This window comes from Taeniopygia guttata, chromosome 30 (genome assembly GCF_048771995.1).
Source record: "Taeniopygia guttata chromosome 30, bTaeGut7.mat, whole genome shotgun sequence".
Taxonomy (NCBI): Eukaryota; Metazoa; Chordata; class Aves; order Passeriformes; family Estrildidae; genus Taeniopygia; species Taeniopygia guttata.
The window spans coordinates 2,564,148-2,589,971 of NC_133055.1; the positions used below are offsets into that span (position 1 = coordinate 2,564,148).

General features: G+C 52.9%; 2 protein-coding genes across 2 annotated transcripts in view; one reads left to right on the forward strand and one right to left on the reverse strand.

Annotated features, from left to right (window-relative positions):
• LOC140680256 (uncharacterized) overlaps nt 1-25,824 on the reverse strand; it is a 1,118,524-nt gene that overhangs the window by 453,616 nt on the left and 639,084 nt on the right. The window lies entirely within an intron of this gene.
• The window catches only part of LOC105760196 (uncharacterized), a 448,806-nt gene that overhangs the window by 332,785 nt on the left and 90,197 nt on the right, over nt 1-25,824 (forward strand). Inside the window, exon 16 of the mRNA XM_072919757.1 lies at nt 24,326-24,733. Coding sequence (XP_072775858.1) covers nt 24,326-24,733 — 408 coding nt within the window. The remainder of the gene's footprint in view (nt 1-24,325; nt 24,734-25,824) is intronic.

Consider the following 25,824-nt stretch of genomic DNA (forward strand, 5'->3'; position numbering starts at 1 on the left):
GCAAAGACACTGGGAATGTTCCAGGCAACTGGGATGTACTGGGAGTACCTAAGAACATGCAGGTGGTGACTGGGACCACACTGGGAGCCACTGGGAATGTGCTGGGGGCAACTGGGACCATGCTGGGGGCAAGTGTGAGTGACTGGGGCCCTGCTGGGGCAGACTGGGTTCATACTGGACTCATATTGGGATCATACTGGGAGTGACTGGGACTATACTAGGAGCAACTGGGAGAAGTGGGAACACACTGGAGAAAAGTGGGAGCAACTGGGACTTGCTGAGGGCAAATAGCGTCATAATGGGGAATGACTGAGAATGACTGGGCTCATACTGGGAGAAACAGGGATCCTGCAGGGAGTGAGGGGAAGTGACCAGGGTGATACTGGGACTGACTGGGCTCATCCTGGGAGTGCCCAGGAAACTGGAAGCACACAGGGGTAGGAACTGGGCACCTGCTGGGAGCAGCCCCTGGCGGCCCCGGTACCCCCGAACCCCTTTCCCGGCCATGCCGCCCCTCCAGCCCCAGCACCCCCATTGCCGGGTGCCGGCACTGCCAGGGGTCCCCCCTCTCGGGGTCCCCGCTGGGGCTCCTGGGGCTCTCCTCTCTCTGCGCTCCCGCCCAGGGAAGCCGCGGCTCTCCCGGGGCTCCCCAAATCCGGGGTCCCCCCGCCGCTCCCGCCGCTCCCGCGCGGTCCCCACGCGGCCCCGGCAGAGCTCGGAGGGCCCGGCCGGGAAGCCCAACCCGCACCGCGGGGGGACCCGCATCCCCCCGGCCCCGCCGGGGCTCTGCCGCCACCCGCACCGGGACCCCCCAAAAACACCTCCCGGGGACCCCCGATGTCCCCCCGAGGGCAGCTGCGGCTCGGCCTTGGAGCCCCGCCAGCTCCAAACATCCCCCCAAAAACCCCAAACCCAGGGAGCCCCGGGATATTTGGGGCCAGCTCCCCCTGCCCGGGCACCTGCGGGATGGGGGCGACGCTCCCGGGGTGCTGCGAGTTCAGGCGGAGCCGGAGCCCCGCGGTTCATCCTCCCCGCTCCTCCTGCTGCTCCCGCTGCCGCTCCGCCTCTTCCTCCCTCCTCCTCCTCCTCCCCGCAGCCGCGGGAGGGGCGGGGATGGAGCCGGGACAGGTCGGAACGCAGAGAGGGGTGGGGGGATGCCAGGAGTGACTGGGCTGTACTGGGATCATACTGGGAGCAGCTCCTGGGTGGCTGATCCTACTGGGATCATACTGGGATCATACTGGGAGTGAGGAGGAGCAGCGCGGTGTCTCCAGCGCTGGGGCTGGGGGCGCTCCTGGCGGGCGAGGGGGGAGTGGGACCCCGGCACCGGGACCCTGAATCGCCATTGCCGGCACCGGGACCCCCCTGCTCCCCTTATCCTGCACAGGGACCCCCCTGAATCCCCCATTTCCGGACATCAGGGCCCTCTGCTCCCCTTTTCCCTGCTCCCAGCCTCTAGATTTCCCGTGTGCCTGATCCTGGAACGCCTTGGAACACCTTGGACCCCCATTCCTGCCTTTCCCAGCCCCCAGCCCCACCTTTGTGCAAGACCAGAGACCCTCTGAACTCCCCCTTCCCAAACACCCCGGGTGTCCCCACCCTGGTACCCCTTTTTGGGAAACCCTGGACTCCCCTTTCCTGGGCTCAAGGACCCATGGAACTCCCTTCTACCTCTCCATCCCTGCCCCCCCATTTCCATGACCGTGAGACCCCCCTGCACCCCCATTCCTGAGAACCAAGACACCCTTTTACCCCTTTGCCCGGCACTGAGACCCCCCTGCACCCCCTTATCCGGCACCAACTCAACATGTTCCCATCCCACACCTCTCCCAGCCCCCAGCCCCACCCTTTTCCCTGCCTGGGACCCCTGGGCCCCCATTCCTGCCTTTCCCAGCTCCCAGCCCCTCCTTTCCTCACACTCAGGAGCCCTGGCACCCCCTTTCCTGGGCACAGGATTCCCTGGACACCCCATCCCAGCTCTCCCAGTCCCTGCACCCCCTTTCCTTGGCTCTCAGCCCCTGAACCTCCTTCCCAGCTCTGCCTGCTCTTTATGTCCCCCTTTGCCTTGGCCTGTGGACCCCCTGGAACCCCAAACTCTCAGCCCCATCAGCTCCCCCAAATCTTTGTGTCCCCCCAGTTTTCCACTCCCTGCAGTTCCTGGAAGGGCACTGTTGGAGCCCAGCCCGAGTCCCCCAGTCGTTAATTTGGGGGACGTGGACGGGACCCTCTGTGAGCGCTGCGGCAGCGAGCGGGGCCGGATGGAGGCACAGACACCGGGGATGGGGGCGGGAGCTGAGCTGGGATATTGGGACAGCCAGAGCTGGGATGTTGGGATAGCCAGAGCTGGGACACTGGGTTAGCCAGAGCTGGGACATTGGGACAGCCAGAGCTGGGATATTGGGATAGCCAGAGCTGGGATATTGGGATAGCCAGAGCTGGGATATTGGGACAGCCAGACCCAGCTCAAGGACAGGAACTGGCCCGTGGCCGACAGTGACCTGGAGACGGGGCCGGTACAACCAGAGCAGGGGCAGTGGGGGGAGCCGGGGGCTGGGCTGGGATCTGTGAGAATGGAGGACTCTGAGGTGCTGGGATGGGATCTCTGGGGATGGGAGGGATCTGTGGGGCTGGGATGGGAATCCAGGGAGCTCCAAGGGGCTCCCTGGGGCTGGGACATGACTCCATGGGTCTGTTCTCTCCTCGTTCCCAGGTCTCCACACAGTGCAGAGGGTTTCCAGCTGTGACCTCCTGTCCAACAGAGCGTCCATGGATCCCACCAGTACGGCTACGAGGGCTGGGATTTCATCTCCTTCCTGCTGGGATCCAGGAGCTTTGCAGTGTCCAACGGTGCCAGCTGGATATCCCAGAGGTGCTGGAAATCCAGAGGGGTCATGGTGGAGCAGGTGAAGCATTACCTGGGACACACCTGTGTGGAAAGGCCCCCAAAATACATCAGATATGGTCGGGAGGCTCTGGAGCACAAAGGTGGGTGTGGGAAGGGAAGGGCAATTCCTATGGGAATGGGGGATTCAGGAATGGGGGACTTGGGAATGCAGGAATTGCCATGGAATTTCCATGGCCAGATCTCACTCTCATCCCAGTCAGGTGAGAATTCCATGGATGGACCTACTCCCAAACCCCCTGCCATGGGAATTCCATGGGGAAATGATTGGAATTGATAACCAATCCAATGAGAGCAGTGCAATGAGAAGTAATCCCTGCTGGGATTCCATGGGACATTGATCCCAATCCTTTGCCCAGGCTGGCTCTGCTGTGCCTGTGGCAGCACCAGGGGAGTGCCCTGTCCCTGCCCTGAGCCCAGCACGAGCCTTTCCTTGGGTGTTCTGTGCCCTGCCCGGGGCAGGAGGGCACTGCCGGAGCAGCTTTGGTGGCCCCGGGCACCCGGCTGGGCTGCAGCCACTGCAGGGGCACCTGGGGAATGTTCCAGAGCAGAGCTGAAAGCAAACAACAGTTTCTGGAGGGGATTCTGCCCCTGGGCCTGTGCTGGGAGCCTGAGTCAACAGCCCAAAGTGCTGGGGCTCAGTGTCCCTTGGCCAGGCCGTGTTCCCTGGCTGTGCCCTGTCCCTCAGCTGTGCCCTGTCCCTGTCCCCTGTCCCTTGGCTGTCCCCTGTCCCTGTCCCCTGTCCCTCAGCTGTCCCCTGTCCCTCAGCTCTGTGGGGCCAGGTGTGGCAGCAGGACCTGGGGCAGCCCCGGGGGAGAACAACCCTGAGCCCCAGCTGGGCCAGTTCCCCCAGCTCCCCCCAGGCCACTCCCAGCATGGGCCCTGTGGCTCTCAGTCACCCCCAGTATGGTCCCACTCACTTCCAGTTACACTCAGTGTGATCCCAGTATCATCCCAGTCACTCCCTGTGTGATCCCAGCATGATCCCAGCATGTTCCCAGGTGTTCCCATTCACCCCTATAATAGTTCCAGGCACTCCCAGTATGGTTCCAGTCCTTCCCAGTATAATCCCAGTATGAACCCAGTCACTCTCATTATGGTACCATTTGCTCCCAGTAAGGTCCCAGTCACTCCAAGTCACCCAGTATGATTCCAGTCACTCCCAGTATGATTCCAGTCACTCCCAGACAGTCCCAGTATTACTGCAGTAACTTCCTTTATGGTTTCTCTGTGATCCCAGTCACTCCTGGTTAATGCAGCCTGGGGTCCCAGGGGTCCATCTGACCCCCGGGCTGCCGCTGCCGTGGGTGTCCGGATAGCGCTGCGCTGTCAGGCTCAGCCTGTCTGGGTCCCTCGGCTCAGCTCCCAGCCACAGGCAACTTAGCGAGCACCTCTGGAGTGATTTCAGCTCTGTGAGTTCAGCTCTTGGTGATTTCGCTCTGTGCTGGTTTAATGTTTTTGCTGGGGTTACCCAAACACTGTGACAGGCTGTGGGCTAATCCAGCCGAAGGCACACGGTACGGTGAGGAGCATCCAGGCAGCAGTGAGGACAGCACCAACAGAGACAATTTTCATCTTTGGACAAGGATGGGGCTTTTAATAGGGAATATTCAGGCAAAACTTGTCTGATTTTCAGGAGGTCTTGTGTTCAACTCAGAGGAGTTCTTGTCACTGTTTGTGGGAGTCGTGTTTGCAGTGCCTAGGTATGGTTTCATGTTTTTCCTGGGTACCATCTTGGACCAGATGGTAGTAGAACACACGCATACCCTCTACCCCAAGTAATCAGCTGGAAAGGCCCAGAAATTTGATGTGTTTCTGGGTCCTTCACTAGCACTGATGGTTTCTCTGTGAGCTTTGCCTGGGTGGTGTTTGCAAAGTGGCAAAGTATTGACGGGTCAGGCTTCGATGTTGTACAATTTAGGAAGTTGATAATGCAGAGAGCCTTGCAAAGTCTCTCAACTGGAGATATGATTTTTATTTCTCTTCACTGCTGATTGAGGACTCTTTTGAGGGTTTGATGTGTCCTTTCTACGATTGATTGTCCTGTGGGATTTGCTGGTATGCCTTTTTTTGTGTTCTATTCCCCATTCACAGAAGAACTCTCTTAACTTTCAAGAGGTATGGGTAGGTCCATTGTCTGTTTTGATTTGTTTTGGTATTCCCAGAGTAGCAAATGCAAGGAGGAAGTGCTTTATGATGTGCTGTGTATTTTCTCCTGCATGAGTAGATGCAAATATTGCTCCTGAAAACATGTCGACTGACATGCGTACGTATCTTGACCTTCCAAAATGTGGGAAGTGAGTTACATCTGTCGGCCACAGCTGGCAGCAGTTCAGGCCTCGGGGATTGGCTCCTGTCCCCATAGATGATATCTGGTAATTTTGACAGTTCAAGCATGTGGCCAAAATAGTTTTTGCTTGCTGTTTTGAAAGCTTGAACATTCTGTTGAGGGCAGGTATATTTTTATAGTAAAATGTGTGTGACAACTTTGCCTGGGCAAAGATGTCAGGGACATTGACAGTTTCTATTGCCATGGCCAATGCGACCACTTTCCTGTTCCCTTCTGTGATGAAACCTGGCAGATCGGTGTGTGACCTCACATGCATTGTATGGTAAGGTTGCTTTCTGTGAGAGATTGAGCGTGTTAATGCTGAAATAAATTGGTGTAACTTTGGATTGGAAACCTCTTTGAGAAGAGCGAGTTCTGCTCTCATAGCTGTACCTGCAACATACTGTGACCAGATTAAAGGGTTCATCTTTGAATTTCTCAAAGCTCTGACAACAGCAGCTAATTTTGCAATCTGTGGAGATCCTCCACTATTTGGATATCAGATTCCCAATTTTGGGTCTCTGGGTCCTTCCAAGTCATTACAGACTTGTGGATGACCCTGAGCCATCTGTAAAAATTGTTAGAGCTCTGAGTGGTGTTTTACTTTGGACTAATTTTGGGGTCAGATTAAAGACTGCATTAAAAAGTTTATGTTTTGGGATATGGATGGAAATTTGGCCTGTATAGCTGTCTAGGGCAAATTGGAGGTTTTCATTGGTCTGGAGCAAATGCTCCAGGTCCCCAGTGGTCAGTGGCAAGTATATGCATGTGAACTCACACCCAGCAAGGGATCGGAGGCAAGTTTTGGCTTCTTTTATTAAATATCCCATGATTTCTTGGAAGATGTTAATTGTCTTTGAAGGTTGGTTGTTTGTAAAGATCCATTGCAGTATCAATAGAGGGTCTCGGAGTTGAAGATCCCATTGGAAAATCAGTCCATAGAACTGGGGTGCTTTTCCAGGAATGACGAACTGGAAAGGCAGCTTGGGCTCGAAGCGATGGGCTTGGCGTGCAGACAGGGCTTCTTGGACCTTGGTGATGGTGTCTTGGGCTTCTGTTGTGAGTGTGTGTGGAGAGTCGAGGTCCTCGTTGCCACGGAGAAGGCTGAACAGGGGAGCAAGGTCCTCTGTTGTAATTCCTAGCAGGGGATGTACCCAGCTGATGGATCTGTACAGACTGTGTAAGTCTCTCAGGGTTTTTGGGTCGTCTCAGATGGCGAGCTGCTGGGGTACGATGGTCCTTTCCCAGATCAGGAATCCAAGATAAGTCCATGGGTTGGTGTACTGTATTTTGTCCTCACGAATCTTGAATCCTGTTTTTTCTATGGTTTTGATTGTCCATTTAACTGCTTTATGTCTAAGTTTTTGCTGATGCACAGACCAGGATATCATCCATGTAGTGGCAGATGACTGCATCTGGAAATAGGTTCCAAACAGGAGACAGGATGTGAGCAACGTACCACCGGCATATAGTAGGTGAGACTTTCAGTCCCTGGGGAAGATACAACCAATGGTATCTTTTGAGTGAAGCCTCTCTGTTAAGAGAGGGAATGGAGAAACCAAACCATGGAGCATCCTGGGGGTGCAGCGCAATGCTGAAGAAACAGTCTTTAATATCTGTGATGGCAAGTGTCCAGTCTTGAGGCAGCATTGATGGTGAAGCCAGGCCAGGCTGGAGGGGGCCCATGTCCTCGGTGACCTCATTGATTTTGTGAAGGTCATGGAGGAGCCTCCACCTGTCTGTTCCAGCTTTTTGCAGTACGAAGACTGGAGAGTTCCAAGGGCTGGTGGTCTCTACGATGTGACCTTTGGTGAGCTGTTCTTCCACAAGGGCTTGTAGTGCACAGTTTTACTTTAGAGAGGGGCCACTGGTCAATCCAGATCAGGTCTTGGCCTTTCCAGGTGATCTGAGGGGTATCTGGCAATATGCACACCTCAGTGGCCCAGTCAGAAATCCTGACTGGGAATACGTAGGGAAGCTCTGCATTGGGATAGAATGTTCCTCCCCCAAAGGGTGATGGGGGCTCTTACCACAAATGGGCAGATGGTTGCCAGCCTGCCTTCAGGCCCTTCGACGAGGATATTGTGCTTGCTTCACATGGACACTGTGGCTCACCAATCCCTGAAATCATTCCTGCTACTGGTTGTAGTTCCCAGTGTGCCGGCCATTCCGAGCGAGCGATGATGCTCGTGTCTGCACCGGTGTCCAGCATCCCTGGGAGGTGGATCTTCTCTCCTCTGTAGGATAGACCACACTCGATGATAGGCTTACTTGGTCCCACAACTTGTGCCCACATTCTGTAGGGTTGAGAGGAAGCTGTTCCCTGTGATTCTTTGGGAGTAGAAATGCTTGTGTGATCAGAATTCCCCATGAAAGGAAAAATTGTGAGTCCGTGCAGCACAGCTGGACTGAGATTTCTTGTCCTGGGTGCACTGTTTGTAGTTCTGGAACAACAAAGATTTCCTCTGGGCCATGGAGAGTGTCATCTATAACTAAAATGTCAAAAAAAAACCCTTTTGGCCCATGCTGTCCTGTCGGAACACAATAAACATCCTTATTATTAAAGTCAATAGACAGAGCAGTTACCAATTGGCACCGTGTTCCCATCTGTATCGCTCTGTGTGTTGGATCCTCTCCATGTGGCCTGGGATCTCCTGGGATGCTGCGTGGCTGGATCTGGATGGCTTTTGATTTGTTGCCTTTGCACGGGACCTGGCCGCGCTCCGCTGGGAGTTTCCCAAACACTGCTGGTAGTGCTGCTGGTTCTGGGGTCTTTGGTAGGTGTTTTGGGGGTTTTGGGTAGGTGACCTGTCTGGACAGTCCTTTATAAAATGTCCAAATTCCCCACAGTGATAGCAGCAGGCCTGGTCTTTGGAAGTTACTGCTGCAACTGCACCAGAAACTCCTTCTGCAATGCCCTTAGCAACTGCTTGGGCCACTGTGTTTTCAGTGGACAAATGACGTGTACAGCTTTCCACCATTTGCTCTCTGGTGGGTTCTGTACCCAAGGGTAGGGCCTCAGAATTGTTTTACATTGTTCATTTGCATGTGATAAGGCAAGCTGGCACAACGTTCTTTTCTTGCCTCTGTGCTCTGTATGTTTTTCCAGAGCATTTTTAATTCTGTCTACAAACCTGATAAAGCTTTCATCTACTCCTTGTTTAATACTAGAGAAGTGTTGGGTAGGGGTAGAGTCATCTGGGGTAAGGAGCAAGGAGGTTTTTGCTGCAATAGTCAAGTCTTGTAGTGCTGCCTTAAGTAAGGTGTCAGCTTGGTCACAGGGTTTCTGTAAATCCTCTTCTTCAGCCAGCTGTTGGACTGTAAAATCTGGCCTATTTGCATCTTGAGCATAGACATCTGATAAAGTTTTAAGTTGTCTTTTCCAATGGCTTTCCCATAGCATATATTCTGCTGGGGAAAGAAGGCAGTGGGCAATGTTTTTAAGGTCATGAGGTACCAAAATACCTGCTGAAAAGAGTTTCCAGGAATTTCTGAAAATAGGTGAACTTCTACCCTATTCTTTGGCTATATTTCATAGTTGTACCAGTTCTTTATTTGTGTTAGGTTCCCACGTTGTTTTAGTGGTGGCTCCACCTCTTTTCCCCTTTATATAAATTGCTGGGAAGGCAGAAATTCTCTGAGCCAGTTCCCAATCCCCTGCCCGAGTCACTTCCATTTTGATTAGAGCCCATGGATCAATGTCCCCTGTGTCAGAATCGGACTCACTGTGCTCAGACGAGGAGTGAGCGAGCAGGAGGTGCACTCCGCTTTGTTGGGCGTGTTGGAGCGAGGGTTGGCAGGGGTGTGGGGGGCTGGACAGAGTGTGAGGGGGCAGCTGGCTGGGCTTGGCTAGAGGGAGGCAGCAGTGGAGCGGCAATGGCAGCGCCACTGTGGCACAGCCTGCGCAGGGCTGAGGTGCGTGGGGAAGTGGGGTGCCCCCGTGGGGGTCTCGGAGGTGCCGCTCGGGGGGCGCTGAGGGTGGGTGGGTGGGTGCAGCGCTTGGGGATGAGGGCAAGGGAGGAGCGGGACAGAGGAGGCGGTGGGGCTGGGGGAGCTGCTGCCATCACGGCGGGGCTGCGGCGGGCAGGCAGGCAGGGATGGGAGCGGGCTGGGGAGAGCCGCAGCGGGGCTGGGAGGCACGGCTGCAGGGCGGGGGGAGTCACGGTGGCTGCGCGGAGGTTTTGGGGTGAGGCAGGGCGTTCCCGATGGAAACCGACACAGGTACAGCCCAACACTGAGCGGGGCACGGGGCGCGCAGCGCGCCGCGTGTTGCGGGACCGCGGAGCGGAATCCGCGCTCGCCGCGTCCGAGGGGGAGCGAGGGATGGGTGGGCTCCACGGACCCCGCGGGTGGGTGGGGTGGTACAATGTCTGTGTTCCCCGTCCCAGGGACTGAGAGAGGAATGTTATCTGGCAAATTAGCATTTGAAGGGACAGTGTCTGTTGAGAAAGATAAGGGTGGAATTTCCTCAGCAGAAGGAAGCTGCAGAGAATTTGTCTTTCCGACTGCTTTGGTAATTGAGTGAACTAGAGGTAGAAACGTAGTTACAGAAAAGTTTTCATTAGTTTGGAAAGTGTATATTCTTGTCCCTACTGTGTCCCAAAAAGAATCCAAACCAATAGTGTGTGTGTGTTAGTATCTGGAAACTGGCAAACAATCTATTCTATAATTTTTTTCTAGTTAGTTTTTGAAAGATTGCCTTTAGAGCAGATAGGATTTCTAGGATTTGTAAATATAAGTCTCTCTCATTCTGGTATCATTTTAATTTACTCGATTTTGCTCCCATTTCAGTATCGCTCCCTTTCCCCACCCCAAGCAGTAAAAAGAAAAAAAAAAAAAAAAGAAAGAAAAACTAAAAAGGGACCCAAAATAAAAGCACGCAAAAAGGCTGTTTTAAACTTATACATCTTCAGCCGAATGTGGGTCAAGGAACTGCTGGGTGGGTGGTCTGCCGTCCAACTCCTGAAGATTTCATCCCAGATGGCGATATGCAGGTTCATCAGATGCCTCTTCAGAAAACTTCTACAACGGAGGAGTTACCTTCAAGGGGCCATCGCCGCCCGAGGCAGTGACAATTCATGAGGAATGCTGCTCTCAGGGGTGCCAGGATGCCAGTGCTCCGTTAGTGTAATGCAACCTGGGGTCCAGGGGTCCATCCAACCCCGGCTGCCGCTGGTGTCCCGGATAGCGCTGGGCTGATGGGCTCAGCCTGTCCAGGTCCCTCAGGCGGACTCCCAGGCGCGGGCAAACTCAGCGAGCAGCTCTGGAGTGATTTCAGCTCTTTGGTGAATTCAGCTCTTAGTGATTTCAGCTCTTTGCTCGCTAACTGCCTCGGCAGACACAGGGATGAGAGAGAGAGAAGGCTGTATGCGGTTCCACAGCTGTGTCTTTATTGGCAGCTCCTGTCAAAGGGACAGTGACAGCTCTTCTGCCAAACTGGGCAGAAATGGGTACAGGAGTGGTGGAAATTGTCCACTTGCCAGGGTCAGGGCGAATGTGAGCCATGGTCTTACAGAGAGATAACAAGGGTCCAAATGTGGAAGAGGGGCTTCTTTGGTCCAGTCATCATGACTCAGATTTCTTATCTTAGGTAACTGATCCCCAGTGAGGCCTTACAGGGCCTCTGACTGCTACAGATACAGAAAAACCAGATTGGTTAATTGAAATCCAAACACCATCACCATTGACCAATTAAGAAATTGCCCTTTGGTAAACAAATCTCCATAACACATTCCACATGTGCACAACAACAGGTGCAGCAAGTGAAGATAAGAATTGTTTCTCATTCTTTTCTCTGAGCTTTCTCACAGCTTCCCAGAAAATCCTGGGAGAGCTCTCTCTGCTCATAGGATATGTGATTACCACAGGTCAGTTGTGACAATGCAGGTCCAAGGACACCACGGTGACACTACGGAACCTCATGGAACCAAGGGGCCATTGTGACACTGTGCTGCCTCATGGAATCAAGGAGACCATTGTGAACTCGGTGACCCCAAGGAACCAAGGGTCCATGGTGACCTTGTGCAGCCGCAGTGTCACAGAGGAGCCGCTGTGACACAGCGAGGGCACACGGAGCCCAGGGGCCATTGTGACACATCAGGGCTTTGTGGAACCACGAAGCCATTGTGACATTGCAAGGCCTCATGGAAGCACGGGGCCATTGTGACACTGCAGAAGCAAGGGGAACATTGTGACACTCCAGGGCCTCATGGAGCCAAGGAGACCATTGTGACACTGTGGGGTCCATGGAACCAAGGGAACATGGAACAGGTCTGGCTGGCTCGGCCTCCTGGGGACCACCTGACAGGTCCGGCTGACCTTGGCATGTTGAGGGCTGCTTCTCATCTGCCCCTGAAGCACTGGGGCTCTGGGCTTTTCTTCCTATGGGAGAGAACTGTCCTTCTTCTCCAGGGCCATGGCAAAAGTGGGATTCCTCCTCCAAATTTCCTTATATTGCAAAAGACTGTTCCCAGATGAAATCTGCCAGGAGAAACAGGTCTGGCTGCCTTTGCCAACCAGGGGCCACCTCTCATCTGCTTTTCAAACACTGGGACCATGTGCTTTTTTTCTTATGTGAAAAACCACCTATGCAGCTATGCACCCATGGCCACAATGCAGCATCTGCCTCTAGAATTCCCTATATCCAAGGATAGCGCCCAGACAGAAGCTGCCAGGACTGACAAGTCTGGCTGACCTTGGCTTCCTGAGAGCTGGCACTCATGTGCCTCTGAAACATGGGGCTCTGAGCTTTCCTTCCTAAGCAAAAGAACTCATCTTCCTGTCTGGGTGCTCATGGCCAAAAGTGAGATTCCACCTCCGAAATGCCCTTTGTCCAAGGACAGCCCCCAGACGAAAGGTGCCAGGGTCTCACTGGCTTGGCCTAAGGGTGGCCACTTCTCATCTTCTTCCAGAACACCTGGACTTTGCACTTCTCATTCTTATAGGAAAAAACCATCCATCCTGACTAGGTACCCATGGCCAAAACTGGGTTTCCACCTCCAAAACACTGTACAGCCAAGGATTGCTCTGAAGTGGGGATTGATTCAGTACTCAATACTTCTTGCAACGAGAACATAGATTTTGTGAACTACAATGCCAATTATTCTCATAATTTAAACATTCACTTATAACCCAGCTGCCATGTCCAATATGAGGATGAATCACATAAAGTATACAGTATAGTACTGATGGCAATTTCCCTTCTTCCCTGTACAAGCCACAGGCTAAGGCCAGGCTATAAGAACTCTTTGACTGAAACACTCCCAATCCTCCTGTTTGAAGTGGCAGTGTTCCTCTGCCAAGGAGGTGTCGGAGGCGTCTCAGGGTTTATTCAGGCAGGGCTTAGAACCAGTGATGCAAGCTTTGCCTTATTTCTCAGTGAGGTGTTATTCTTTGTACCTGCCTTGGATCATTTGGGTCTTCCCAAACCATTACCACCCAGTCCTAGTTGGAAGCCAATTTGGTATCACCCGGTTTAGATGTGATAGTTCATTCCTCAAGTTTCCTCACAAGTCCTTTGGTTTTGCTGGCATGAATTCACCTCTTTCTGTGGTTTGGATTGCTGCTTCAGTGGTACCTGGAAAGGATTTCTTAATAGCACAGTGTTAAAAGAAAAACAATACTGCATGAACTTTTACCATTAGTTTTCTTTAAAACTTTCTGAGTTTAACTAAACTCTTTTTCTACAGCCACTTCTTCTTCTTGTATCCAGCTGTGTTAATAGCTGCAGAGACCAATTCTTCTTCATGTAAGCTATAATTAGTTAAATAAAAAAGACCAGGCCAATTTTAACAGGAGATGTATCACATCTCTTGCCTTTTACTTTTTGGGTAACATTTAACTGCTTTAGTCTTACAGACTTTTAGTCTTCAGAACAAAAGCCTTCTCTTCTTAACAACAGCAATCAGAAAGAAAAAAGAAATCTTGCTTAAGACAATAGACCACTTTGTGAGAGTCACTATCTCTGCCTTGATCTTATCTCTACTGGTGGTCCTGTTCACAGCCTTGGGTTTAACTCTGTCCTTCCCCACTTCCCCCCCTCCTTGTTGTCACTCTGCCTAGCAGGAATGGGGGAGAACTTACAGATAGCTGTGGCTGAGGGGACCTTGGGGGTGTATTTCGCTCTCCCCTTCGCTCTCTTTCTCTCTCTCTCTCCCTTTCTATCTCTTTCTCTTTCTTTTTCTCTCTTCACATTTCAGCAGCCACATTCACATATCAGTCCACTTTCTAACATTAATCCTCATCCTGGAGAGGTGAGTCTGCCAATCACCTCTCCCCCCTTTTTCAACTTCCTTACAAAGTAAATTACTTTTGTTATGCGTGTTCTGCAGGCCTGTAATTCACCCCACCCTCCACCAAGGCTACCAGCCACTCACAGCTGACAGTGCAAAAATAAAGACTTATTTTGCTATCACAATTTTTCCATTCACAAGCTTGAAAAGGTTGCAGGAACAAAGTAAACAACAACTTACTTCCAAAGTGACCCTGCCTGCACCAAAACAAATTTAAGGCAATGCTAGTTAGTGCAATGCAATTTGCAAGGAAGCCAAGGTTTGATTTGGGAAAGGCATCTGAGGACACAGAGCATGAGTTTTACAAATCTGTATTTTGAAGAGGGAATGGACAAAATATGAATAGAGTTGAGGGCAGGGGGAGGACAGCAAGTGAGGAATTTTTCTCTGCAATACTCTCTTTTTGACTGCCAGGAAACACTCTAACACTCTCTCCAAGGAGATAAAGAAAAGCTCATAAAAAACAATCTACATTACATATACTACCATTCATCTACATTTACTCACTTTTATTTTTCACTCACTCTCACATACAACAAGAAGATACTTTTTACTTTCAAACAGTCTACATTACTTATCTACACCCTGAGTGCTGTTGGAATGTTAATCCCTCAACCCAGCAGGTTTGAATCCTGGATGCTCTTGGGCACTCTTATCCCTCAATCCGGCACTCCACGGGGTTCCTCTTCTTCCTAAGATCCAGTCCCAGTTTCTCTGGGAGGGATTCTCTCTTTTTTATCACTCCCTTGGTCTCTTTATTGGCCGTTTTTCACATGAAAAAGACGAAAAGCAGCATGAGAGACTACAGCAATCACTTGGCAAATCTGGGATACCCAGCAGCCTCTGTCACACACATTCATTCCCCCCTTATCCGCCCCATCCCAACAAATACTCACCTATCCTTTGTCCTTGGGTCTTGGTTCTTCGTGTACACTTTAGTCTTGGGGCTAATTACTGTGGTTTTAGGGAATGCTTTCCCTTTTCTTTGTTTTATTGTCTCCTTTTGCCCATAGATCATAACCTGTGTCTGGTCACACACCAGGGGAACAGAGCGAGGCTGCCTAAATAGGGCAGGACCCGTCTTCCTCACCCTGACTCTCCAAGGCCCCGGCAGAGAGGTGTTAAAAACCATCCTTTGCTACCATAATTGTGAAAAATGCCAATCACTTGGCTGTTAAATTTTTAATAATAATAACATGGTTATTAAAATAGTAATACAATTAGAGTAATAAAAATTTAGAGTTAGGACAATTACAAGACAATAAAAAGCAAAGAATTAAGGATGTCCAGATGCTCTGGGGCACTTAAGCCACAACAAGCATACCTTGTGAACAAAGGAATCACCCCTAAAACTACACTATTGCATATTCATATATCCTTCATGGTTATGCATACATTCTATTTAAAACAAGAAACTCTGTCTGTTATATGCCAACTATTTTCTTTAATCCCCATGGCATCTTCGAGTCTGAGCAAGGCCTGAAGAAATTAGCTTCTTCTGAGAAGAAAACCATAAATTCTTCTTCCCTGGAAGATTTAGGTATTTTGTGAGGGTTATTTCAAAGCGAGTAACCCATTCCTTAAAAGAAAACCCGTATATACAGTTTTTATTTTAACTACTAAACCTTCATTTTAAATACAAAACTACATTTACCATACTATTAAAATGTTAATACAGCACTACTATTCAAACTAACATATGTGCATTTTTCACCTTGGGCGTCTGGTGGAGTATCCCCGGAAAGTGCCCATCTCTGCAGGGAGACACGTTTTTTCAATTGTAAATTAGGTCTTTCTTTCTCTGTCATCTGTGGTTTCCAGTCTTTCCCGGCTGGGTCTTCAGGTCTTTTAAAACTTTAAGAATCTTTTTCTACTAGCACAACTGACTTCATGTATATTTTACATAATCACGAATTATACCATAATTTATATTATAATGGGGCTGCACAGATCCCCCTGCAGGTCCATGGGGCTGCACAGATCCCCCTGCAGGTCCGTGGGGATGCAGAGATCCCCCTGCAGCTCCGTGGGGATGCAGAGATCCCCCTGCAGGTCCGTGGGGATGCAGAGATCCCCCTGCAGCTCCGTGGGGATGCAGAGATCCCCCTGCAGCTCCGTGGGGATGCAGAGATCCCCCTGCAGCTCCGTGGGGATGCAGAGATCCCCCTGCAGCCCCTGGAGGAGCCAGGCTGGAGCTCGGGGATGCCTGAGAGGAGGCTGTGACCCCGTGGGCAGAGGGGCCCCGCTGGAGCAGCCTGGCCTGGCAGGACCGAGCCCGTGGCACAGTGACCCACGCTGCAGCACTTGGAGGGGGCTGTGCCCCAGGGGATGGACTCGGCTCGGAGAAGTTCCTGGAGAAGTCTCGGCTGGGAGAGAGCGCAGGGTGCAGCAGGGAACGACTCCTGTCCCTGAGCAGAGGGAGAAGCCGCGGGGGATGAGCTGAGCATGGCCCCATTCCCTGTCTCCTGCCCTGCCGGGGGAGGAGGTGCAGCTGGGAGCAGGGAGGCCTGGGGAAAACATCTCCTTATCCTGCTCTGAGTCTTTGGAGTTTTCTGCCAGAAATCTCTCCCCTCCCCCGCTCACCCACAGGGCTTTGGGCAGGTTTCCCTTTTTGGGGGAAATCAAAGCCAAGTATCGATGCACTAATGAGGGGCAGGAGAAGGGAGGCTCCCGGGCTTCCCGCAGAGCCGGAGGCACGGAAGGCGCAGGGCCGGGAAAGCCGTGGCGGGAGGTGCGGAGAAGTTTGTTTGTGTGGGCAGCTCAATCCCGCCTCGGGCCCGGGCCCGTCCCGGGGCTGTTGCTCATCTCCGGCTTTGCCCTCACGCAGCGCGGGGGACCCTGAGAGCGCGGGGCGAGTCTGGGCCGTGCGCAGAGCCCGCCCCCAGCTCGCTGCCATTGGCCGCTGGTGCCGTCAGTCGCGGTTGCGGCGCGCTGATTGGTGGGAGCGGGGCGCAGCACGGCCCCGGCGGCGGGCTGAGGGCGGCCGTGGGCGGCAGCGGCGCCATTGGCGCCGGGAGCGTCTGTGCGGGCCCGGGAGCGGCGGCAGCGGCCGGAGCGCGGTGAGGCGGCGTCGGCGGAGCTCGGAGGCGGCCCCGGCGCAGGTGGGAGCCGCGCTGGGTTCTGCGGGGGCTCGGGGCTGGCTGCGGGCGGAGGGGGCGGCAGGGGGCTGCGGCGGGTCGGTGGTGCCGTGTCCGGCCCGTGCCGGCCCCGGGCTGAGGGCGCGGCGGGAGCGGCTGCCCGCGGTCTCCTTCCCGCCGGGGCCTGGGCAGGAGCCGCTGCCGGAGCAGCGCTGGCTCGGCCCGGCTGCTGTGGGTAGGACCGAGGGGGCTGCCCCGCGGCCGGGAGCGTGCGGGGAAGTTCCCGTCGCCGGAGGTTTCTGTGGCCGGAGGAGAGCGAGGAGTCCTGTAAAAGTGACTTTATTGCCGAGCACGGGGAGAGGCCGTGGGGCATTTGCCGTGCGCTCTCTGCCATGGTTGTAGTCCTCAGCCTCCTTTTTATCCTCATTTTCCCGGCCGCATCTCCCTCTGCCTTTGCCCACGGGCTGAGGTCCTTGGAAGGTTCAGACTTCCCGATGCGCCTGCTGCCTGTCCTCGTTAATATGCACCCTCCTTTTGTATAACAGCCGATATTCATGGCTCTGTTAAGCCTTTGTTCTTCTCCTCGAAGTTTGGGAATGTAGCGGGACTTTGAGCAGCGGTCTGGGTCAATTTGTAACATTTATTGGAACTAATGGTTTCTCTCATTACTTCCTTATGTACAAGTTCCTGCCCCTATCTCCCCCCCAATTCACTCATTGCCTTTTTGGTTTTTGTGGGTTTTTTTTGTTTTCCATGGATCCTCTTTAGTTTTTGGATTATACTCAGGGCCCTCATTCCCTGACCTTTTGTGGCCCTTTGTGGATCAGGAGGCCTGGCTGCCGCCTGCATCCCCTGGCTCAGCTGCTGGATGAGCTGCACTGCCAAGGTGTGGAGCATGGTAAAAAGATGAGAGTTGCTGCAGCACAGAAGAGGAGAAGCGGCATTTGTTTAACCCCTGGTCTGCCCAGGAGCCACGAAAGTGTGTCCCATTCCCATCCTTTCCATGTTTGGACCAATACATAAACTGTTCACCTATTTCCTTTTTTATCTTTGTCAGGACTTTACCTTTGTCGTCTCTTTGCCAACAGCAGTTTGAATCATTTAGTTCTCCACAAACTCCTGCTTTTTCTGCTAACAGAAAATCTGGTCCCATCCCCTAGTGAAATGTTGTGTTCCTCATTTCAGTGGATTGGTCAGCAGGAAGGTCAGGAGCTGGAGCTGTCTGGTTGGTTTTTTCCGAGGACAGTTTGTAATCTAATGATGCCATTGAAATGATAAATGGGTTCTCTGTCTCCTGATGTGAATTGGTTTGGGTTCCCAGGGGCTGGTCCATGGTGTTGTAGGATTTTTTCTGGTGGCCCTTCATCTTTTCCCCATTTCTGTGTGCTCCCTCAAGCTGGGGCTGCATGAATGACTGCATTTTTCTAAATACAGCATCAAATACTTGAATTCCAACTAATTTCCCTGGACTTGTTTTAGCAAAAGCCCCAGTGCTCTGATACACCCTGTACAGCACAGACAGTGACAGCAGATGTTGGAGTGGGCAGGTGGATTATCCCCCCCTTATTTTAGTGAAGTTTTCACAACGTTCTCCATTTACTGTTTCCCTTTGCAGCCTCAGTCAGAGTCAGATCCTCACCATGGGCTCTGCCTTCAGCCCTGCAGATTCCATCTGTGCAAGCAGGCAGAGCTTGGGGTGAGGGGCAGAGGGAATCAGCCAATTCCTGCCCCAGGCAAGAAGAGCCAGGTACATTGTCCCCGCTCTGCCCCAGCAGTGCTGATTTGCATTTCTAAAGCTCCTCTCCTGGGTGCCTGGAATGCAGCTTCTCTTCCAGAGCAGCTTCAGCAGCCTCACATGTGCACCCCCCTCCCCAACCTGCTGCTTTTTCTTTTTTTTTCTTTCAAATCTTCTATTTATTTTTTCCCTTCAAATCTTCTATTTATGAGTTAAAGGGTCACCTTTAAATCGCTTCTAGCTTCACAAAATGTTGCCTAAAGGTGAACGTCGAAGAACCCAGATCAAATTTTTTCTATCTCTAAGAGCCACGCACAAACATACACAAAAATTTTCCAAGTCAATTAAATTTTTTCTCTTTCTCCTCTAAGTAAAAACTCATTCTCTCATCCCTGACCCAAACCTAATCAGCAATATTGAAGTAGTAGTAATTTAAAAATACTGTAATGCTCTAAACTTAGCACTGAAACTGCAGGAAAAAGAAAAACTCCAACAATATGTTCACTGTTAGAGTCAAGGCATTCCTTGATTCCGGCCAGGATGTGCAACAGAAATCATTCCATCCCCACATAGCCCGGGTGTGCAGAGAAAAGTGTTCCATGACACCTAAAGTATCAGTAAAATATATCGGAGTATATAATAAATAAAATACTATCGGAGTAAAAGCTCCATGGCTTTTACTAGATTTTTCCCAAATTTGATACAGTCAGAACCAGTCTAAATCCACTGGTTTAATGTTCCAAAGTTTCAAGTTGTGCAGTTTTTAGTATTTGGTTTCCTATTGGACCCGGATTTCTTTGCTTCTGCTGTTAATGAGGTGGGAAGTGCTGGATTTCCTTCTCAGCCTTTTGCAGACCAGGTGTCTGCAGCCCTGGCAGTGTCTGGGGTAGGTGTTGGTTGCTGTTTGCTGCTGGGGTTGATGTGTTGCTGCTGGGCGTTATCTTTGTGGGTATCTTTTGGGCCATTCCCAGTGTGTTGAGGTGTTAAACTCATCTCCACTGAGTGGTGTAACATCCCTTAACAAAACCTTTAACATTTCTTTCCCCAAGGCCAAGGCAAAGCAAGCCTGAGTAGGGAAATCAAAGGTTAACAGTGTTAAAGTCTATGAGCTGGTGTATTTTCCATCAATGCCATGGCAGGCAGGGCAGTGTGTGAGTGTAAGTGAGAGCCAGAGTGGAATTGTGCCGTGCTCTTGCCCAGCAGCTGTGACAGGGCAGGCCCAGAGAGCGCTGAAGCTGCAGCAGCGGCAGCAAGGGCTGTCCCCGGTGGCTGGAGCTGCCAAAGGAGGGTGGCCAGGCCGAGGATTTCAGCAGAGGATGTGTGGGCAGGCCCAGGGCCTTGCCCCGCTGTGGAGCCCTGGCTGCTGCTGCGCTGCCTTCAGTGCAGGCTCAGTGGGGGCCTCCCATCCTCCTGCTGCAGGCGGGAAGTGCAAATCTCCGGGGCTGCAGAGACCTCGAGCCGAGGCTGAGGGGTCCCCCCGTGCTCAGCTGTGCTGGCGGCTGTTTCTGGCCTCGGGGCCACTTGGCACGGGCCACACCACTTGGCCACCAGTGGTGCTGCTCTGCACTCCTTAGGCAGGAGCCGATGTCCTGCTTGGATGTTGGCAACAGCAAAGTGCCAAGGCAGGCTCTGTGCCAGCCCAGCTTCCTGGGGGAGAGATTGCACCAGAGACAGGATTCTGGCCACAGACTGCTTTAAATGTGCATCCCTTATCTCCACCCTGCACTAGGTGGAGAATTCCCAGGGTAAGGAATTCCCGAGATCAATTGCAAGGGAGAGAATTGAATATGTGGCCTGGGTCTGGCTCTTCTACTTGGCAAAGCCAATGGCAAAAGCCGTTTTGTTTTTCATTTTCTCAAGTTTTATTCTCTTTCTCCTGTCCATACAACAACGTGGAGGCTCTCTGGGGTGAAAAAGTCCTACAATGTTCTGGCTGGAACAAAGAATCCTCAATCCAGGCTGTGTAATTCCCTATTAATTCTCAAATTGTCTCTGCTCCTTTTTGGTCCTGGATAACGTTACTTCTGAGATTGCCCACACCTTCTCTTGGTCATTCAACCACGTAACTTCAGTCAAAATATGTCCCAAATGTTTAACGTTTTTCTCCACCATTTGCACTTTTCCCCTTATTACTCAAAAGTTGTTTTTTATCTAGAAAATTCAGCCATTTCACAGAGGGTTTGTCTTCCACTTGTTCTTGTGCTCCTCATTGGAGCCATCAGATTCCCTGACTGGCAGGATAGGAGTGCTGTAGGGAGACATCCCTGGCTCCAAAAGCCCTGCCTTTAGCAGGGACTCCATACCAGGCTGTGAGCCCTTCCTTCCCTCCCCTGGAACAGGGTGTTGCTTTTAGACACCACTTGTCCTGGTTGCTTCCAAGTAATTTGGAGAGGCTCCACATCAAATTTTCCCTCTGGGGCTGCCCACACCTCTGGGTTCCCTTCAGCATAGCCCGTGCCAGACATTTGACACAAAGGTACAGCAGCAATAGACTCTGTATCACCTTTTACAGTATTACAATGCCACCATCAAATTCCTTCCTAGTTAATAACAATCACAGTAGGAAGAAAAGAAATCGGTTTATTTCAAACCTATCCTCCACAGCTCCTAAGAGTGATTGAACAAATGATACCAGCTGGGCTTTCCCATTTATTCCCTTAATAATGAAAACATTCCTTTACAATTTTCCCCCCTTAGGTGTAAGATTCAGAGTGGATGGAGAGGCCCCTGTGTCCATCAGGAGAGGCCTCCTCTGGATGCAGACCCAGCCTGGATGTTCTCCAGGGCTGCAGTGTGGTGGGTCCCCGGTGGGATGGGAGCTCAGAGAGCCCTGACAATCCATGTCCATGCAGGGGTGGACTCGCTCCTCCTGAGGGTGCTGCTGTCTGTGCTTGCAGTGTCCTTGTGGGCTGCAGCTGGAGCCCCGACTCCTTCCCAGGGGCTGTTTGGGTGGGCTCTGCCCTGGCCAGGAGGGCAATGCCTCTGCCAGGTGCTTGTGGCTGACGCCGTCCCCTGGTTGCTGGGGCCCCCTTGGGCCCTGGGGTTGGTCCCTCAGGGGCTGTGGGAACTCTGCCATGGCCTTTGCCTTCAGCTTGGCCTTTTGCTCATCCCTCCTTGCCTTCAGCTGCTGTGCCTTTGTGCCCAAGTGCTGCAGGGCCTTCTTGTGCCACTCCTGCAGCCCCGGTCACTGCCTGTGGGTGCTCATCCTCTGAGAGCTGCTGAGCTTTCTGCAAAATCTTTCCTTTCTGCAGGGACCCAAACCGAATCCTTCACAGAAAATTCTGATCCTTCCATGTGCACTCTGCATTTCCCAGATGTTGCTTTGTTTTGCTCCTTGTGCTCAGGGTCCCCTGCACAGCCCGTGTGGCAGAGCCGGTGCCTGTCCTGCCGCAGTGTCCAAAGGCGGCCCCCCCGGCGGGCAGGGCCGGCAGCTCCCCGGGGCCGGGCAGCGGCCGGGGCGTCCCGCAGCCTCCTGGGGGCCGGGGGCCACTGCCGGCCCTGCCCGGGGCTGGTGGGCTCAGGCAGCGCCCGGCGCTGAGCCCCGGCTGCCCCACAGCCCCGGCCCGGCCCCGCAGCTCCCCACAGGCCCCCAGCCCTGCTCCCGGTCCCACACCTCTGCGCCCGCTGCTGCCGCTGCCCACCACCGAGAAACCCCTGACATCCTGACCTCCTGCTTTTCCTCTCCTGGAAACTGGGAATTCAAAGTATCAGCTGGCAAATTGTCAGGATAAGACCCTGCTGAAAAACATCCCAATCCTGAGTATTTTTCTCTTCCTCCTCTTTGCCATCATCCTTTTTCTTCCACATAGATTCCTCCTGCTGCTTCTTGCCTAAACCATATTGCTGCACACTCCCCTTCACCTGATCCCTTCCCAGCACACCAACACCATCCATCCCCTGTTGTCCAAATCCCTTCTCCCCTTCCCTTATTGCCCCCCTGGGTGTCCATGTCCTTAATTACCTCTGGGGGAATGTGCAAACTACCTCAGCATTCTCCCAAGGGACCCTTCAGAGACATTTTGGGATCATCATCCCTTTGGCCAGGACCCCTCCCTGGCTTTCCCTTTTCTCCCCTCCAGGGTGCCCTGCCATGTTCACTCCCCGAAGATCCCAGGGCACTCACTGATGAGATTTTCAGTGCTCTCTCCCTGCTGACTCTTCACAGACCCCCCTGATGTGTCACTCATCTGTCTCCTGGTCACTCCCGGGTCCCCAATCAATCCCCGGTGCCACCGCCATCCAAGGGAGCCGATCACCCAAAGTGGGTGAGGCACCTTCAGCTGCACTCCCTGCCCCAGGGTGTGCGGAAAAATTGACATCACCAGAGAATTCTGCCCACAAAGCAGACAGAGGAGTCCAGTGAAATTGATTTAATTTCTAAAAATGGGAGAGGCCATGGGACATTCCCCATGGGCTCTCCCAATTGTTGGAGGACACAGCCTCCTTTTCATCCTAATTCTCCTGGCCACATCTCCCTCTGCTTTCCCCATTGGCTGAAGTACTTGAGAGCTACAGACTTCCCAGTCCAGCTACTACATACTCCCTTAATATGCTCCCTGCTTTTATATAGCAAATGATATTAATGGCTCTGTTAAGTCTTTGTTGTTCTTCTGGAAGTTCATGAATTGAGCAGGACCTTGGCTGAGCAGCAGTCTGTGTCATCAATTAATAACATTTTCTGAAACCAAGGCTTCTCCTGTCACTTACTTACATGAAAGTTGCTTGACCCTATCTCCGAGCAGATTCAGAGCATCTGTTTGTAAAGACACTTTGCTCTTGTTCCTTTCATGGGGGTCCCCCGTTTGTGGGACATCCCCCCTGGAGCAGGGTGTCCCCTCTTTGCTGCAGGCGCAGCCCTCAGGCAGAGCTCAGCCAATCAGAGCCCGCGGCGCTGATGACTCACCAGTTGCCAGGCAGACTCGCAGCTCCCCGCGTTCCCCACCTGGACCCCACCTGCGCCCCCCCCTCGGCCCCATCGCCCCCGCGAGGGGAATTTGGGGAGGTGGGAGTGGGGCAGCGCCAAGGCCGGGCCCCCCCGCGCTGTCCTGGCGGGAGTGGCTGCAGTGGGGACCGAGTGTGGGCGGGAGCGGCCGAGAGCCCAGCGCTGCCCCAGCCCGACCTGCCCCAGCTCCATCCCTGCCCCTCGGCTGGGATACTGTGGGTCTGGGGGGGAGAGGGAGCCGGCAGTGGGTGCTGGGCCTGGGGGCAGGAGGAGAAGGGAAGGAGAAGCAGGCTTGAGGAACAGAATGGTCAAACAATGTAGGTGGCAGGAGAAGGTGGGATTGTGCAGGAGAAGGAGGAATAGCAGGAGGAAGAGGAGTGTGAGGAAGAGGAGAGATACCAGAGGAGGATGAGGAGGAGCAGAAAGAGGAAGCAGCAGAAGGTTCCACCCCTCCCTGTATCTGCAGCCTCCCTCCAGCCCCAGGAGCGTTTCTCCCCCCACATGCAGTAGGTGACTGTGGAGGGGGATCCAGCATTTTCCCAGGGTGAATCTTGGTGTTTCTGAGCTTTCTTGGGCTAAATGTTGGTGCTTTGGTTTTACGTGGCAGCTGAATCTTTATGTTTTGGAGGAGGTTTTTGCTGACTTGTGATGTTTGGGGAGTTTTTGATCTGTATCTTGAAGTTTGTAGGATTTTTACGCTGAATCTTGGTGTTTTGGAGGTGCTTACAGACATAAGATTCCCAATGACTTCCTGAGATGAACTTGGGCAAGGAGGAACCTCGAGTCCAAGGTGCTCTCCTCTTGTTTTTTTCCCCAAACCAGGATTTTTCATTCCCTGGGCGTGTCTGGATGGAGGAGGAGGAAAAGCCCCGGAGATGCTGCAGGAGGAGGAGCTGCAAACCCAGCCCAGGGAGCTGCGGGGAGGAAAGAGCCCCCCTGAGCCAGGAAGGCGGGCGGAGATCCAGCCGGAGCTCGGAGCTGGTGGAGAAGTCTCATGGCAGGGAGAAGCCCCACAAGTGCTTGGAATGTGGGAAGGGTTTCAGCTGGAGATCCCATCTGATCCAGCACCAGAGGATCCACACTGGGGAGAGGCCCTACGAGTGTGGGGAGTGTGGGAAGAGGTTTCGGACCAGCTCCAATCTCCTCCAACATGAGCGGAGTCACACGGAGGAGAGGCCCTTCCGCTGCCCCGACTGCGGGGAGGGCTTCAAGCACAACTCCCACCTCACCGTGCACCGGCGCATCCACACCGGGGAGAGGCCCTATGAGTGTGGGGAGTGTGGGAAGGGTTTCAGACAGAGGTCTGGCCTGATTGAGCACCAGGTGATCCACACCGGGGAAGGGCCTTACGAATGTTTGGAATGTGGGAAGAGCTTTGGATGGAGCTCAGCCCTGAGAAAACACCAGCGCATCCACACTGGGGAGAGGCCCTACGAGTGTCCCCAGTGTGGGAAGAGGTTTCAGACCAGCTCCCATCTCCTCCTACATGAGCGGATTCACACTGAGGAGAGGCCCTTCCGCTGCCCCGACTGCGGGAAGGGCTTCAAGCTAAACTCCCACCTCACCGTGCACCATCGCATCCACACCGGGGAGAGGCCCTACGAGTGTGGGAAGTGTGGGAAGAGCTTCTCACAGAGCTCAGCCTTGACCCGACACCAACGGAGCCACCACTAAGAGAAGCCCTGTGAGTGCCCGAAGTGAGGAAAGAGCTTGGAGTGAGGGAAGAGAGTGAGGGAAGAGCTTGGAGTGAGGGAAGAACTTGGAGTGAGGGAAGAGAGTGAGGGAAGAGCTTGGTGCGCTGCTCCAGCTCCATCCCCCATGGGAGGGTCCGGGGTGGATGATCCCCAGTGACCCCCGTTGGGCAGAGCCCTGGTGCCCCCGTATGGGGAATAAAACAGAGAGTAAAGCAATGGAGCTGATAAAGGGGCCCAATATCTGAGGCCTGACTGAGCCGAAACTGTGGGAGACACCGACACAGTTTAAGTCTCCCTGGGCAAGGAGTGACCAAGCAACATGGTGTGAGACTTTGTGATAAGATAAATGTTCCCAGGTTACTGTATGTCACAAAGAATGTGTTACCAATGGGAAATTGTTACCAAAAACAGAGCCCTATATAAGCACCATAGAAGTAAATCCCTGTATAAACACCTGCTACACTCAATAAAATTTGCTTTGGTCTAAACTCGGATGTCCTCGTCTCTCCGTGGTGGATAACTGTCCTGGTTCAGGGCAAATTTGGGGAAAGAACCCTAAAAGGTTCTTTTTCCTTTAGGAAAGCAGATTCAATTGGCCCCTCCCCCCAACCAGTTCGGGAAGGATACCTCTTTGGAGGAAAGTGGAAAAAACCTGTTTATTAAACAAGCAAACTTAATATTAAACAATAAAACTTCCCGCCACTCCAAGAGAGAGATAAACTCAGAAAAATCCCCTGGGTTGCAGCTGGGCTCACTCAGTCTCTGATCAGTCCCTCCAGCGCTGGAAATGCCACGGCCCAGGCCCGGCCCGCTGGGCCACAGGTGCTGCTGCTGCTGCTCTTCTGGGGGTTCAG